Raw genomic sequence first — 14,810 nt, 5'->3', positions numbered from 1 at the left:
CTGAGCAGAGCTGTGGCTGCCAGACATGCAGCTCAAGTGGTTGCCAGGGGCATGGACTGAGCTCTGTGCTTCCATCTCCTGGCACTGCTGTGGCTGCATTAGCACTGCTTAATCCCCATCTGAGTGTCCAGTGCTTCTGGGTGAGCGCTGTGCAAGCTGCTTTCATTGTAGATCTAACGTGTGACTGGTTCCTGTTGTTGTTAAGAGACAAAATGCCCGGCTATTTTTAGGCTAATAACAAGTCTAGACTGCCTGGTTCTGTGTGCAGGCAGCAAGTGAGGGGATATGTTCTGAACAAAGTTCCTGCAATGTTTCTCTGGGATGTTTCTGCCCTGTCTGCCTTGCAAACAGCAGTAGGGGCGAAGCAGCCCCACAGTCACAGCTCTGCACCCAGGAGGGGCCGTGCAGTGCAGGAGCTCTGCTGGGGTCTTTCACCCCACGCAGGGGGAGCAGCTCGTTAATGGGCTCCATCCAGACTTCAAAGACTAATTTGCATCCTGCTATATCCCAAGTGCCCTGGCTTTGTTCCAGCACAACCTCCTCTAGTGGTAGAGCCAGAGCTAAACAAACATCACTAATGAAATGAATGTGAGGCGAGATTAGAGGGATAGAAAGCAAACAGACACATTACAACAGTATAAATACCCATTAGTTGGAAATGCTCAGTGTGAGAAGGGATGCTGTCCTCGAGTGGCTTTGTACCATGCTGTTGCTGTGGCTTCTGGAGCTGAGCTGGGGAGTTGGCACAGTGAAGGCTGAGCTCGTTGTGCTCAAAGGGTTGGGAGCAGGATGGTGCAGGTGGTGCACGCAGGGCCTGCGCAGGCAGGGAGAGGGGGAATGAAGAGCTGGGAGCAGAGTTCAGCCTGCTCCTGCCAAGCCTCCAGTTGAAGCAAACCCCTAGGGCTCTGCAAAATGATGAAGGAATTAAGCCCTTGTTTTATTTAATTCTCTGGCTGAGGATTTAGAGGTAAACGTAATTAACCTAATTTCCATATCTGGGACAGCTGGACCTTAAAAAAAAAAAAAAAAAACACACACAAAAAACCACCACCTTAAAACCTGGCATAAATCACCCAGACAGGCAAAGGATTTTTCTCTCCTGCACGTTTCATTGTTTACTCCTTTATACCCTCTAGGAAACATTATGTTGGTTCAGGCCTGTAGGCCCAGCTCCTACCCATCTGCCTGGGGCGATGCTCCCTCACAGCCCCTTTCCTGGTGCTTTCAGCCCCTGAGGGACGCGCTGAGCCCTCTCGTGGAGTAGCACTCTCACGGAGCAGCTGCTATTCCCTGCTGCCTTTTCCCCAGTGCTTCACATCCTACTTGCATACATGGTTATAAACCTCATCCTTGCTTGCATGTCTTCCTCCCCAGGTATTAAGACAGTGGTATATTTATGCCCCCTTAATGGCTGTTTAGTTTAACCACACACAGATTTAGCTTCTTCATCATTTCATAAATACATCCTGCTGTGATTGTCCCTGTTGTTCTCTCCCAATTGCCCACCGTTTATCAGCAGCAGTAGCTCAGGGCTGTAAGTAATGCAGCGCAGCCACCACTCTGTGAACACAACTATGATTCAGGGCATCTGTTTTGCAGCCTGAAATTGTGCCGATGCTTTTGCCACTGCTGCATTGTGCCAGGGTAGGAATTTCCTCTGGTGCTGCTCCATGTGCTCAGGGCAAAGGGTCATGGGATGGAGTGCGCTGCGCTGGGGCTGTTCCACAGCAAGGCTCTGCTCTAGACGGAAGAAAATGGTGAATGCTGCATTCCTCAGCTAGATCTACAGAGCCATGATCTGTCCTACGTGGAGCAAGGTACTCGGAGCATGATTTGTTCCCTTTCCCCCCTTTCACTCCTGTCTTTTCCTTCCCAATTTCTGCAGTCCATTGACCCCGGCCAGCAGTTCACCTGGGAGCACTCCAACCTGGAAGTGAACAAGCCCAAAAACCGCTACGCCAACGTGATCGCCTATGACCACTCGCGCGTCATCCTGCTGCCCATCGAAGGTAGGAAGCGACCTCTGCTCCTCCGCAGCTCCACCTGGCTGGTGGCTCCGCTCTCTTAGCATCTCCCCCGGAGTTCAGCAGGCAGGAGGCGCGTGCGTTCACCACACATTTGTTACGTTCTGATACTGACATATTCCCTGTAGCTGCAGTCTCTCATTTCAAAGGCTGCTTTATCAAGAAACTGCCTTCACTTTACTTAGAGATCCTTGTGATATGCTTCTGACTAACAGGAAGAATACAGACCACACAGTGCTTTATGGAGAGCAGGGCAGTGGGTGGTGGTGGATGTGGAATGCATCTGTACAGCAGATGAATGAGAAGTAGGCACAGGGCTAATTGCACAGATGTGTGTGTCAGCAGCACAGCAAAGATGCGGCTGCTGAGTTGTAGAAATGTAGAGCTTACGTGACACACAGCTCCTGCTGCAGTGCCTCAGAGGACTGAAAGTAAGGATGTGGTATTAGCCTGGTCAGCCATCAGTTGTTTCCCATATCTTCTGTGAGTGGTGGTATACTTAGAAAATTTACATTAAATATCGCTCTTGACCAAATGCACGCTATGATAAGAGGAGATTTCGGTGGAGAGGAGATGGGGTTTCGCAGGGGATCTGCTTTGGTTACTGCTGCTGAGATAATATTCATCTTTCTCAGGGCACGTGTGGCTGTGCAGATGGGTGTGCTGTGTGCGGCCACTGCTTTGCCAAGAGCTGAGCATCTGAGCAGAGAAGATGTACAAACAGCCCTGTGGTGAATGGGGGGGGTTCATTCAGAAGCCCTCCTGACAAGGGAATTGCCTAGAATAATCTCCCTCTGCCAGAGTATCTCTGGGAGACTCAGCTGGTTCTGAGGTTACAAAAGATCATGATTTGCCATCAAATGAACCAGTCTGGATTGTTCTTGTCTGCCGTTACAGATGTTAAACATTTCTCATTGTGGAGCTGGCTGTGTTTTGCTAGCTTGTTTTTTATCTGAGATTAATATTGCATGAGCCAAAGCAAGCCAAGTCTTTAAAACATTGCCCTGTCATTGAAAAGAAGAGCACGAGTGTAGAACTGAAGGACACTGGGATGAGCTCTGCCCTCAAGAGAGCAGAGAGCAGGGATGGCTGCAGGCATCGTGGGGACCAACAGCAGTGTGTGTCCAGTGTGTTAATGTCCAAATACCTGAGAGGTTCTGGCTTGTCTTGGCTGTGTCTTATACTGAGCACTGGAAGATGAAAGGGGTTGGAGGAGTTAGTTGTTGCTTTCCCTTTGTTTTAAATCTGGATTTGTCAGGGCTGCAGATCGTCACTGTCTGCTTGGTCAGGGAGAAGTAGTGGCTTTAATTCAGTGACTTCTCTGTAACTGGACCCTGTCATGCAGCAAAACAGTGCAGAAGCTCATGGCCACCATTTTAAATTACAGAGTGGACCCAAGAGGGCTGGAGAGGAGATTAATTCCAAAAGCTCAGCCTTGATCGTGTTCCTGCTGCTGCTGCACAGCCGTCTTCCCCTCTGAAATTTCAGATTGGGAAGTAATGGGGGAGGGGAACCCTCCAGAAATTTAATCAAAAGCCATTTTCACCAGCAGCTGAAATTACTGAGTACCCTTGAGGACTGGCAGGCAATTCAGTGTGGATCATACCTAGCCAATAGAAGAAGCAGCGCCTATTGCTACAGAGGGATGAGGACTAGCAACCCAATTTCATATTGGTACAGCTTCCCACCCTGAGCTCCCCCTCGGGACACGAGTTAAGCATTCTATGCTGAGTTAATCTTAGGTTGGCAGAAACCTGCCAGCCCGGCCAACTGCTCAGCTGTAATTAGGAATGGGCCAATTTTCCAAACAGTCCAAATTGTCCGTGCCAGTCTTGGAGGCTCTCTATAGCTGAACCTGAGTGTGTGCCAGTGTCCATTTTAACTTCAGAGCAGCTTTCTCCTGCCACATCCCAATCACCCTCATCACTCTGGCACTGTCTTCTGCCACTCATAGCAGAGCCATTAAACAAGGATGCAAGCGGGCAGCTGTAACTCAATAGCCTGTAACTCATGCAAATAGAAAAAATAAAAATGACAGCGGGCAATTTAAAGCAAGTCAAAGCCTGTAATTTCAAAGCCTTTACTGGCTGAATCCAGCCTGGTTTTATTCGTTACTTTATCCAGCTGTAGCTGGAAATAGACTATGGACTGCACAGTGCATCAGCCAGCTGCATTCGCTACCTGGACTCTGGGCATTCTAGAACATGGGCTTCTCTTGTCTTGTTTGATACCAGTGCAACAAGAGCTGTAAGCCAGTGCTTTTGCTGCTGTTAGTAACACCAATAAGAAGAATATAGTTTTGAAGTTTGATCTTTGGTCTCCTTATCAACTTCTGCTAGAAGTTTTGTCTTCAAGTAATGCAGATCTCCAACTCCAGATGGGAAGAACTTGCAAAGAGGTCCCAGCAGCCATGAAGGCTCTGGTATTTTTCCAGGGGAAGCCCCTCAGACATTATACCTGTGAAGACCACCTTGTGCTTTCAGTCTTGTCCTGCACAACCCACTGACTCGCTTTTGGTTATTTAATACAGGAATTGTGGGTAGCGATTACATCAATGCCAACTATATTGATGGCTACCGGAAGCAGAATGCCTACATTGCCACCCAGGGGCCTCTGCCAGAGACGTTTGGGGACTTTTGGAGGATGGTGTGGGAGCAGCGTTCAGCTACTATTGTTATGATGACTAAGCTGGAGGAGAAATCACGGGTAAGATGCACGAGAGGGATGACTGGTTATCATAATCCTGGGGGGCTGGACAGTTGGGCTGGGGAAGGGTAGGTCTCCTTGATCTGCAGCCCACATTGATGTTAGTGGGGGATCTCTACCTTCTTTGCCAGCACACTGAAAGTTCAGTGGTTCTCTCCTTAAAAATAAAAGGAATTTCACCCTGGAAAGCTGCAGCCTTTTCAGCTGCAAGAGAAGGGGAAACTCGGTCCCATCACTTTGTAGGTCTGCCTTGGAGTTAATCTTGTGGCACGTTTCAAATTCACTTCTCTTGTTTAATGAGCCCGAGTAAGTTCACTCCAATCTTCAGGATCATTCCAGTCCATTGTCCACATGACTGATGTGGTGTGTCAGAAGCTTCTGCTTAGTCAGTAGGAGCTTTTCATGCCACGTGTCTCCCTGTTGTGGTACTCTGGAAGGGGATTTTTGTTGAGCCTTCCCTCCTGTCTGACCTTGCCAGCTTCATTGTAATATTACTCACCTTTGGAATGAGCTACTCTGTTCCAGCATTCAGCAGTACTTTCTGTCTTCCAGATAAAGTGTGACCAATACTGGCCAGGTCGAGGTACAGACACCTATGGGATGATTCAAGTGACATTACTCGATACCATTGAATTGGCCACATTCTGCGTTCGAACATTCTCCCTGCATAAGGTGAGCTTTCTCCTGCTCCTGTTTCTTTCCAAGAGGTGGGCACATTCTCCTCCTTACCCAGCATGGGCAAGATACAACATTGTGCTGCTACTGCTCATGACTTTTGGTGGACTTTATCTTTGCAGAACGGCTCCAGTGAGAAGCGGGAGGTCCGCCAGTTCCAGTTCACAGCATGGCCAGACCACGGTGTACCTGAGTACCCCACCCCATTCCTGGCCTTCCTGAGACGAGTGAAAACCTGCAACCCCCCTGATGCTGGTCCAATTGTGGTGCACTGCAGGTACTGATTTCCCACACTTAACTCTTGCTTGGGGCTCTCTGAAAGGGAAGTGAAATTTCAGAATGTTGATTTGTGCCTTGGAGACGTGTATAGTACCCAGCAGGTAAGAGCTGTCCTGTAAAGAGGGCTCCCAGCCAGCATCTGACAACTATACTTGGCCTTTCATGCGGTGAAGAATTTTAACTGTATCACTCAGATCTTGTCAGCAACAGGAGCACCTTGTGCTGAACTGACATCTGCTTTTGTGTGTAGGGGTTGTTTCTTGTTACAGCAGGGAATGAAGAAGCTCGAGTGCAACCTCAGAAGCTGCTCTGCGTTGCTGAACTGGCAATTGAGAGGCAGAGGTGCCTGGGCTGTCAGAGGGATGGCTGACAGTGATTGAAAGACCTTTTCTTTTTCTTTTTTTTTTTTCTCAAGTGCTGCAGCCATTCTGATAATGACAAACTGATGGCCCCCCTGGGCAGGTAGCATTCCCTAATTCAATTTACAAGCCAAAGAGGAACACTTGCAGTCTGAGCTTAGATAAATCCCTGCATTCCTTGGGAGGTTGCGGAGAAGCCTGCAGGTTACTCAGCACTGAGGAAAGACATCTGAATTGTGCAGACTGTTGGGGAAGCTAATCCTGCCTCTCCTAGAGAACGCTATTTAAACAGTCCTTGTAAGTGGGCAACTTATCACTAACCTTGCAGATGGCAATTATAGTGCACCTCTCAGAAAATGAATAGAGAGCTGTCAGCTCCTGGTGTGCAGGAACCAGCTCCCACATCGGCTGCTAAATTCTTGCCAAAGCTCCTGTCACCTGCTTGGTTCAGGTTAGGCAGTCTAATTAATGGAGATCAAGGGGGCTTTGTGGAAAAAAGGAGTGCACCGAACAGTAAAAGAAAACCCTTTATTAGCAGTGGAAGTGCATAGACCCTCAGAGCCCTGCTGATTCACAAATGCCATTACATGCAAGTTCGATGTTACCTCAGTGCACAAAAACATTTAGAAATTGAGGTGACGCATGTTACTCATTACAACATCAGTTGTTTCTCAGCTGCTGAAAGATTTTAGTGCTTAAATGGGCTTTTTAAGCCCTTAGGTTGTGCTAGCCCTTTGTTCAAGCCCCCTTCCTAGCACTGTCATAGTTATGTCTGCCAGGAGAGCTCGTCATGAAGATGTTACAGATGAAGAGGCATTAGAAGCAAGGCAGGTTGGCATGGAAAGGTAATAAGGTGCAGCTTTACAGCCCCTGTTCAGCACTGTATTTGCACGGACTTGGAGGAGCTGTAACTTCAGTATCATTACTAGCCTGCACTGTCCCAAATCCTCACAACAGTTTGTTGTTTTTTTTATCTGAACACAGTAAATTGGGATGTGTTAGAACCAGCAAGGCCAGTTTGATTAGGCAGGTTCCCTTAACACAGGAGTCCACAGAGAACAGATGGACAAAACATTTAGGTATGTTCTGGTTCCTAAGAATTCCTCTGCCTCAGTTCTTCAATAGCTGCATTTACAAGGTTTCAGTTCCTTCCCATTCACTGAGTGTGTGCTGTTCACTGTCTGCCTTGTATCCATTTCTACCCCATGATTACTGTGGTTTGTATGAGAGGAAGACTCCTCACTCATGGGTCTCTTTTTGGAATCGCTCTTCAGTGGGAGAATTCTCCATCACTCAGTTTTCTCCCCTTTACTTTCAGTGCGGGGGTTGGACGGACCGGCTGCTTCATTGTGATTGATGCCATGCTAGAGAGGATAAAACATGAGAAGACAGTGGACATTTATGGGCACGTTACCCTCATGCGGTCACAGCGGAACTACATGGTACAGACAGAAGATCAGTACAGCTTTATACACGATGCCTTGCTTGAGGCCGTTGCGTGCGGCAACACAGAAGTCCCAGCTAGGAATCTCTACACGTACATCCAGAAGCTGGCGCAGATTGAAGTTGGAGAGCACGTGACAGGCATGGAGCTGGAGTTTAAGGTAAAGGCAGATGCTTGAATGAGGGCAGCAGTGACTGGGGAAAGTTCTACACTCCTCATGAGAGCTCTTGTCCCCTTGGCACTCATGCAGCAGGCAGGGAACTTTTACAAGGTTGACAGAAACTCTTCAGTTCCATGTTAGAGAAGTAATTACGCCTTTGACTTCTGCCTCTGCAATTCCCAGAGAGAATTAGCTGTTGCTGCAGGAGGCTTGTCTTGTCATTTGGAACCTACACTGAATTTACTCCCTCCTTAGACTGGGTTTTTAAATGTTTTGTTGGGAGAAATGTGTTGCATTCCATCCTCCAGAAATGGAGGGCTTGCAAGGTAGAACAGGATGATGGAATGTGGAGGACAAGGTAAACAGACTGCCGTGCGGCCCAGGCAAATGTGGGGCAGTCAGGAATTGAGTAAATGGTTGTGACTCTGCTTTTGCCTTCAGCGCCTCGCCAACTCCAAAGCCCACACCTCCAGGTTCATCAGTGCCAATCTCCCATGCAACAAATTCAAGAATCGTCTTGTCAACATCATGCCATATGAGACAACGCGGGTCTGCCTTCAGCCCATCCGAGGAGTGGAGGGGTCAGACTACATCAATGCCAGCTTTATCGATGGCTACAGGTAAACAGCACCTTGCTGCCTCCCATCACTATCAGGGTGTGAACTTAGCAGTCTGATTTTTCTGTGTGGTTCTGAGGATGCAGAAGGACCAAGGGATGGACAAGGTCATACCACTGGTGGTCTGTTGTTCTGTCATTTATTATTTATTATAAGCCTACAGCTTGCCCTAGCACTTCTATTTTCCTGTTTTTCAGCCTTTGTATGTGTGCTGCGAAAGTTTTGTTCAAGTCTTGATTCATTACTCAGGTTTGTGCTCTATTTCAGACAACAGAAGGCGTACATTGCTACTCAAGGGCCCCTGGCAGAGACCACTGAAGACTTCTGGCGGATGCTATGGGAGAACAACTCCACCATTGTTGTGATGTTGACTAAGCTTCGCGAGATGGGGCGGGTGAGTGTTCTCTAAAGGAGAAAGTAAGAGAGAGAAGTGTGCAGCACTAGGGCTAACAGAGAGATTTCTTTTCCCCGACAGGAAAAGTGCCATCAGTACTGGCCAGCAGAGCGCTCTGCTCGGTACCAGTACTTTGTAGTAGATCCCATGGCTGAATACAACATGCCTCAGTACATCCTACGAGAATTCAAGGTCACCGATGCCAGGGTAAGTGCTGTACAATGTGTAGTCTGCGCTTGCAAGGGTAACAGTAAGAAAAGGGGTAGGCTGGAGTGGTTCAAACATACGCGGGCGGAGACTGGAGTTAGGGATAGTATGGTTAGGTTGAGGTTGGACTTGAAGATCTTGAAGGTCTTTTCTAACCCGAGCAATTCCGTGATTCTGTATGGCTTACAGAAAGCAAAGCAGTTTGCTTTCGCCCCTACAAGACTGAGGTGTAAATGCTTCTGGGCTTATCATCAGTGGAGGAGAGATAAGTTGTGATGAGAAACACAACACCCAACCACAGATAAATTGTACTTAAAAAACTGAATGTAGTTTTCTGACCTCTGCTCACTAATCACAGTAGTCAGTCACTGTCAGAAATACATCAGGTTTGTGTTTTCGCTTTCAGCTTATTTGAAACAAAAGCAGAAAATACTGTCTCCTCAAACAGCTAATAACAACACAGCTTGCGAAGGATATTCTTTGTCCTACAGAAAATGTATGCTTCTCTCCTGGTTTCAAGAGGAGCTACCGTTACAACATTCAAAGGGCACATTCACTCAATTTTATATTCAATGTCATATTTCTCTTCCAAGGGAACATTTCAGAGCCTTCTGAGACTTGTTTAGCAAACGTAACCCTCGCTCTCAAAGCAGCTTCCTCTGCTATTGAGGTTGTCAGAATTGTAGAACCTGATAATTCTATTTGCAAGGTTGAGAAGGAGGATGCTTTGTCAGTCATGGCAGAACAAGATTTATCTTCCTGTCAGCTGTAATTCTGACACTATGGCAACTCTTCCTGAAGATTGATAGAGAGGCCATCACCTCACCTTGAATGTTCCTTTGCTGAAGACTCCATCTGTGCAGTATTTGCAGTGGTTGGAGCTTTCAGGACACCTGCCAGGAGTATAGATCTGCACTGACAAACGAACTCCAAAAATGTCAAGTGCAAGATGAGCAGCTTCATCATTATATATTAATTTCAACACTAAGTTGGTTTGACTTTTTGTGTCCCCTAATGAACTACCAGCAAAACATGTAAGGCGGATGGGGGGAAGGTTGCCTTTTGTATTTCGTAACACAAATACAGCATGTTTTACTTGCTGTTGTTTTTTTCCCCAGGACGGTCAGTCAAGAACTGTTCGTCAGTTCCAGTTCACTGACTGGCCAGAACAAGGAGTGCCAAAATCAGGGGAAGGTTTTATTGATTTCATTGGACAGGTACACAAGACCAAGGAACAGTTTGGCCAGGATGGCCCCATCTCTGTACACTGCAGGTAGGCATGTATGAATAGAAACATGTAATTAATCTGAGGATGCAAAAGAGCAGAAGGAACTAAAATGCTGCAGATTTCTCCCTCCTTTCCCACTCCATCTTTGCAGGCAGATTTTTGGGGTGGTGAAGGATTTCACTTTTGCCAACCCTTCAGAGCTGGGCAGTGCTCACAAGGGTTTTCTAACCAGATGAGAGGTATGAAATGCTGATGCTCTGCAGGACAGGGGAATCAGTATTTCATTGCAGAAGAATTTTAAGTATTTTATTTCCAGTATTAGCCCATATCTAACAATGCTAGTCTGGCTTACTGATAGCAAGAATTACAATTTCTTCCCCACGGGCAAAAGAAAATTATTTAATACAAAAAGCATGATGTTACATATTAATTATATATATATATATAATTAATAATATATTAATATAAATATATTAATAATATATTTATATAATTAATAATAATTTTCATACTGAATGCTGTTTACAGCTACCCAGAGCTGATGCTCTTGTTTTATTTCTGTCACTCTCTCAAACACTTCGATGCTGTCCTCTTGGAGGACTGACTGAGCTTTCCACTTCTAATATGTTTGTGTTCATAAGACACAGCCTTACCACCCTTATATACCCTATCATAACCTCAGCATTCGCAATCCTGCCCCAAACAGGGGCTTGAAACCAGGTGGTCTTTAAGGTTCCTTCCAACCCAAGCCATTCAGTGGCACAGGAACATGTCAATATGTTGCACCATGACTGTAACATATCGTTTTGTTTTTTTCCTCTCAGTGCTGGGGTGGGCAGGACTGGAGTGTTCATCACACTCAGTATCGTCCTGGAAAGAATGCGTTATGAGGGTGTTGTAGATATTTTCCAGACAGTGAAGATGCTGCGAACACAACGACCTGCTATGGTGCAAACAGAGGTAAGGTGGAATGGCAAACCCTTCCTCTATCTCAGCTTAGCGGACCTTTGCAGAGCAATCCCTCAGCTGAGGGGAGGAGGCTTTTTGTCTTTCTAATCACATGCAAACATTTAACTGAAGAGCCCTAACTAAGCAAGCCCAGGCTGTACTCCTGGCTTTACTTATACTGTTTAAAAAAAATCGAACAAAAAAAAAACAACAATAGGCTTTATTTTATAAAATTTCCTGAAGATTTCATCCCAGTCTGCCAGCTTTGAGTCTCATCTCATCCTGCCTCTGAATTAAGGGACGCTCACCTGCCCCTAATCACAGCCCACTTTGGCTGCAGGGACAGTACGGCTGGTGACAGGAGGGCTGCTATGTATAAGATGCACAAGCAATAAAGGGATTTCCCTTCACTGTAGTTCACCCCTCTTTGCGAATAAACACATCTGTGTGTGGTTGCTGCCCAGGTATATGCCAGCTGCTAAGCAGGGTGGGTATCCTGAATTCTTGTAACCTCTGAAGCTGAAGCACTGTTGCTCTTTTTCATTTGTAGGATGAATACCAGTTCTGTTACCAGGCAGCTTTGGAATATCTGGGAAGTTTCGATCACTATGCAACATAAAAAGCCATCTGTTGTGCAGACTCTGTCAACCACTTAAGTCCTGGAAGGCCTCTTTTGACCCAGGAGGAGCGCTTGAACTTACAAACTGAATCAGAAGAAGTACCTTTTCATCCAGACAATGCGTTGGGGAGCAGGGGGAAGGATTGAAAGGAACACCCCTTCAGGAACTCCATGTTGTAGCCTGGACCGTGAAGAGGCAGCTCAGGAGGTTGCTGATGGACTACTTTAAGTGGTGAACTGCTCTTGTTACCTCAAGTGGTGTTCGCTGTGAAGGATGTATGGACATCATCAAAGAGATCCAAAAGCTAAAACACACCTTGCAAAACGTTACCGCTGGAGAAGGGAAGGAAACCGACTTCGGTTACATCATTAGAGTTCAGTTTATTTACTAATATAGTTGGCAGTCTTTAAAGGAAGTCACTTGCAGAATTGAAGGTGTTCTGTAAATGTTCAGGAACTAAATCTCAACACTTAGGCAAATGTAGGGTCAGGAGTTCTTTCAGCTGGAGTCTTCAGTATCAACAGTGGGATGATTCTGGGCTTACAGGCACCTTGCAAACAGCATTCACTGTGTGCCCCTGCCACGCGAGAGGTTTTATAGCTCACACTTTGAACACTTACTTAGAACATTCCTCATTTCTTCTAATTCCAAAATTTATTTTTAGGATATTTAAAATTAGAGAGAAAGAGAGAGAGGAAAACCCAGACCTGGCCGTGGCACAGCCCCGTCCCCTTGACACAGGCATACAGGCAGAGGTGGCAGCTCTGCTGGGCTGCATTCGCTTCCCTTTTCAGCACATCCAGCTCCAGGGAGGCACTGAGCAGGCAGTGGTGGGACACCCAAGACAGAAAGGCAGCCCCTTTCCCATTCTCTTTGCACATGCACACAACCCCACTTCTGCTGCAAGCAGCTGTGCCTCCCCACCAGTTCCTGCCACAGAAGGCCAGAAGCATCTCTCTGAAAGGAGCCAGAGAAGCACCCTTAGGACACTTAGCTCATATAGCCAACTGCTTCTTGCTGCCAAACCTTCACCTGCGGATGCAGTGGCTCTCCGGGAGCAACACAGAGATTGCCTCAGGACTGCCTCCATACCACTTCACACCAAGCCCATGGGCACAGCAACGAACCAGCCCTAGCTGTAGAAATAACTGGGAAAGATCAAGTAAGATGCATTCAATGGCATAACTGTGAGTGGCTTTCTTTAAAGTATCGATGTAACTGTAACAAGTGACATTACCTTTTTTTTAAATAGTGTATTTTTTCCTTTTTTTTTTTTTTTAAAGACAAAGAATATCAGTCAATGAATTTAAAAGAAAAAATTGCTTATTTGTTCATATTATGTTCAAAGACAGTCTATTTTTTCACTGTAGAAATGTTACGTGTAATGGCTGTGATATATAAAAATGCAGTGCAAATTGCTACTTCTACATATTGCTTTTCTACCATTTAAAAGGTTTAACTTGCTCATGTAAGAACAAAATGTCCTTTCTGGATTATTTTGTTTGTTTTGTTTAAAATCTCAGACATATCACGTGTCTTCAGAAGTGTGTGAGATCAGCAGGCAGGCCCAGACCTGGTGGCAGTGTCAACCTCCTCCCCTTCAGCTGTGGCCGTGCTGCTCCCTCCTACCAGGGCCAGGGGTGAATTGGGAGATTAAAAAAAATGCCCATGTCTTAGGACTGAAGACGAAAATACAGCAGCTTCAGAGGTGCGGCACACGTGGGCAAGCACACAGCTTTCAAACATCAGCAGTGTAACGGAGGTAAGAGCCTAACTGTCCATGCACTGGTGTGAAGATACGATACATGTAACAGGGGTACAAGGAATTTCCTTGCAGAAGTGCACAGAGGACAGCATGTTGGAAAAGATGCACTGCCCAGAACACTGCTTGCCTGTGGCTTTTTTTTTCCTAGAAGGGGTAATTATTGCCATCCAGTGCTACCCAGAAAACCCCACAACAATCCATTTCCTGCCTTTAACTGAAGAAAAAAAAAAAAAACCAACAAGAAGCTTCTTCAAGATTTTACTTCTTATTTGTGTAAAAGTTGCCCAAATTTCTAAGTATGTTGCAGCAAAATCTTACTGGAAGAGTTGGGGTGGGGTGGGGGAAGGTTTTTTTTTTTTTCTTTGTATGAGAGCAAAGTGCTGTTGCTTTCACACTGTTATTTCAAACTGAAACATTAAGTGGTTTTCATACCACAGTGTATGTAGATATATTGACTTTGTATTAAAGGAAGATTGTCTGAAATGCTGACTGCACCTGTTTGTTATTAGGAGCAGGCAATGAATGAAGCAGTTGCTCTGTGTAATGCAGCAGCTGCAAAATCCTTCTTTGTTGGCATATGCAAACAGGTACCAGGTTGCTCTTTTTCTGCTGTCCTTGAGTTCTTTTTAAAAACAGACCACTGTTACAAGTCAAACATACTGTTGCAAAGAAACAACCTCATTTGGTAAGCATTTAGCAAAATAGCTGCAGTGACACAGGCGTATGCGTACCATTAGTTTGGGTGTCATCATAGAACGGTTTGGAGGGGAAGGGACCTTTAGGATGCCCACTTCCAGCCCCTGCTGTGGGCAGGGACACCTCCCACCAGACCAGGCCGGTATTTTTCAGGGAAGAATCACACTTACTTTCTCTAAGCTGAAGATCACAGTGGAAGCACATGGATGAGACAGATGGAGGTTTCCCTCATTACTGCCAGAGTTCCCATGTCTGCAGTGAAGGGAATAGTCGAGGAAGAGGCAGCAGGACACAGCTCCTCTACCATCATGGTCAGTGACCACACTTCCATTACCTGTGACACAATGGCACAGCAACACTGAAGCACAGAGCTTAGATACATTCACAGTTTTAACATGAGCCACTCAAAAAACACTAAGTCCATCTGAGCAAGATGCGCAGCTATGAACCAAATCACAGCTGTCCTAGGTCTCCCTGACATCACAATGCACTCAGTCCAGCACCAGCACTGTACTTCTTCCATGTTACAACAGACAGAGGTGCTAAGCAGGAAAGCACCGCTGAGAGATGGAAGTGGTGGGGTAATGAGTGTTTCTGCATCGGGTTTCCCCACTCTTGCCTTTATAGATGTGCTGTGCCAGTACCAGTCCTCCCTACCAGAGCAGCAACAGCAAGCATTTTGGCACCC

The 14,810-nt window shown here is 46.2% G+C and overlaps 1 protein-coding gene and 1 long non-coding RNA gene across 14 annotated transcripts in view; one reads left to right on the top strand and one right to left on the bottom strand.

Moving 5' to 3' along the window:
* Positions 1-13,909, top strand: part of PTPRS (protein tyrosine phosphatase receptor type S) — an 88,371-nt gene extending 74,462 nt beyond the window's left edge. For all 13 annotated transcript variants that reach the window (XM_042887299.1, XM_042887300.1, XM_042887298.1 and 10 more), the window contains 11 exons: positions 1,886-2,009; positions 4,555-4,730; positions 5,283-5,402; positions 5,528-5,682; positions 7,362-7,647; positions 8,089-8,267; positions 8,532-8,658; positions 8,740-8,865; positions 9,984-10,138; positions 10,918-11,053; positions 11,592-13,909. In XM_042887299.1, the coding sequence (XP_042743233.1) occupies positions 1,886-2,009; positions 4,555-4,730; positions 5,283-5,402; positions 5,528-5,682; positions 7,362-7,647; positions 8,089-8,267; positions 8,532-8,658; positions 8,740-8,865; positions 9,984-10,138; positions 10,918-11,053; positions 11,592-11,660 (1,653 nt within the window). In that variant the 3' untranslated portion in view covers positions 11,661-13,909. The remainder of the gene's footprint in view (positions 1-1,885; positions 2,010-4,554; positions 4,731-5,282; positions 5,403-5,527; positions 5,683-7,361; positions 7,648-8,088; positions 8,268-8,531; positions 8,659-8,739; positions 8,866-9,983; positions 10,139-10,917; positions 11,054-11,591) is intronic.
* Positions 12,953-14,810, bottom strand: part of LOC122188743 — a 7,212-nt gene continuing 5,354 nt past the window's right edge. Inside the window, exon 4 of the long non-coding RNA XR_006181640.1 lies at positions 12,953-14,456. This is a non-coding gene — a long non-coding RNA (uncharacterized LOC122188743). The remainder of the gene's footprint in view (positions 14,457-14,810) is intronic.

Source organism: Lagopus leucura, unplaced genomic scaffold (assembly GCF_019238085.1).
Source record: "Lagopus leucura isolate 7727_CA_CO unplaced genomic scaffold, USGS_WTPT01 Super-Scaffold_100076, whole genome shotgun sequence".
Classification (NCBI taxonomy): domain Eukaryota; kingdom Metazoa; phylum Chordata; class Aves; order Galliformes; family Phasianidae; genus Lagopus; species Lagopus leucura.
This window is presented reverse-complemented; position numbering and strand designations above follow the sequence as displayed.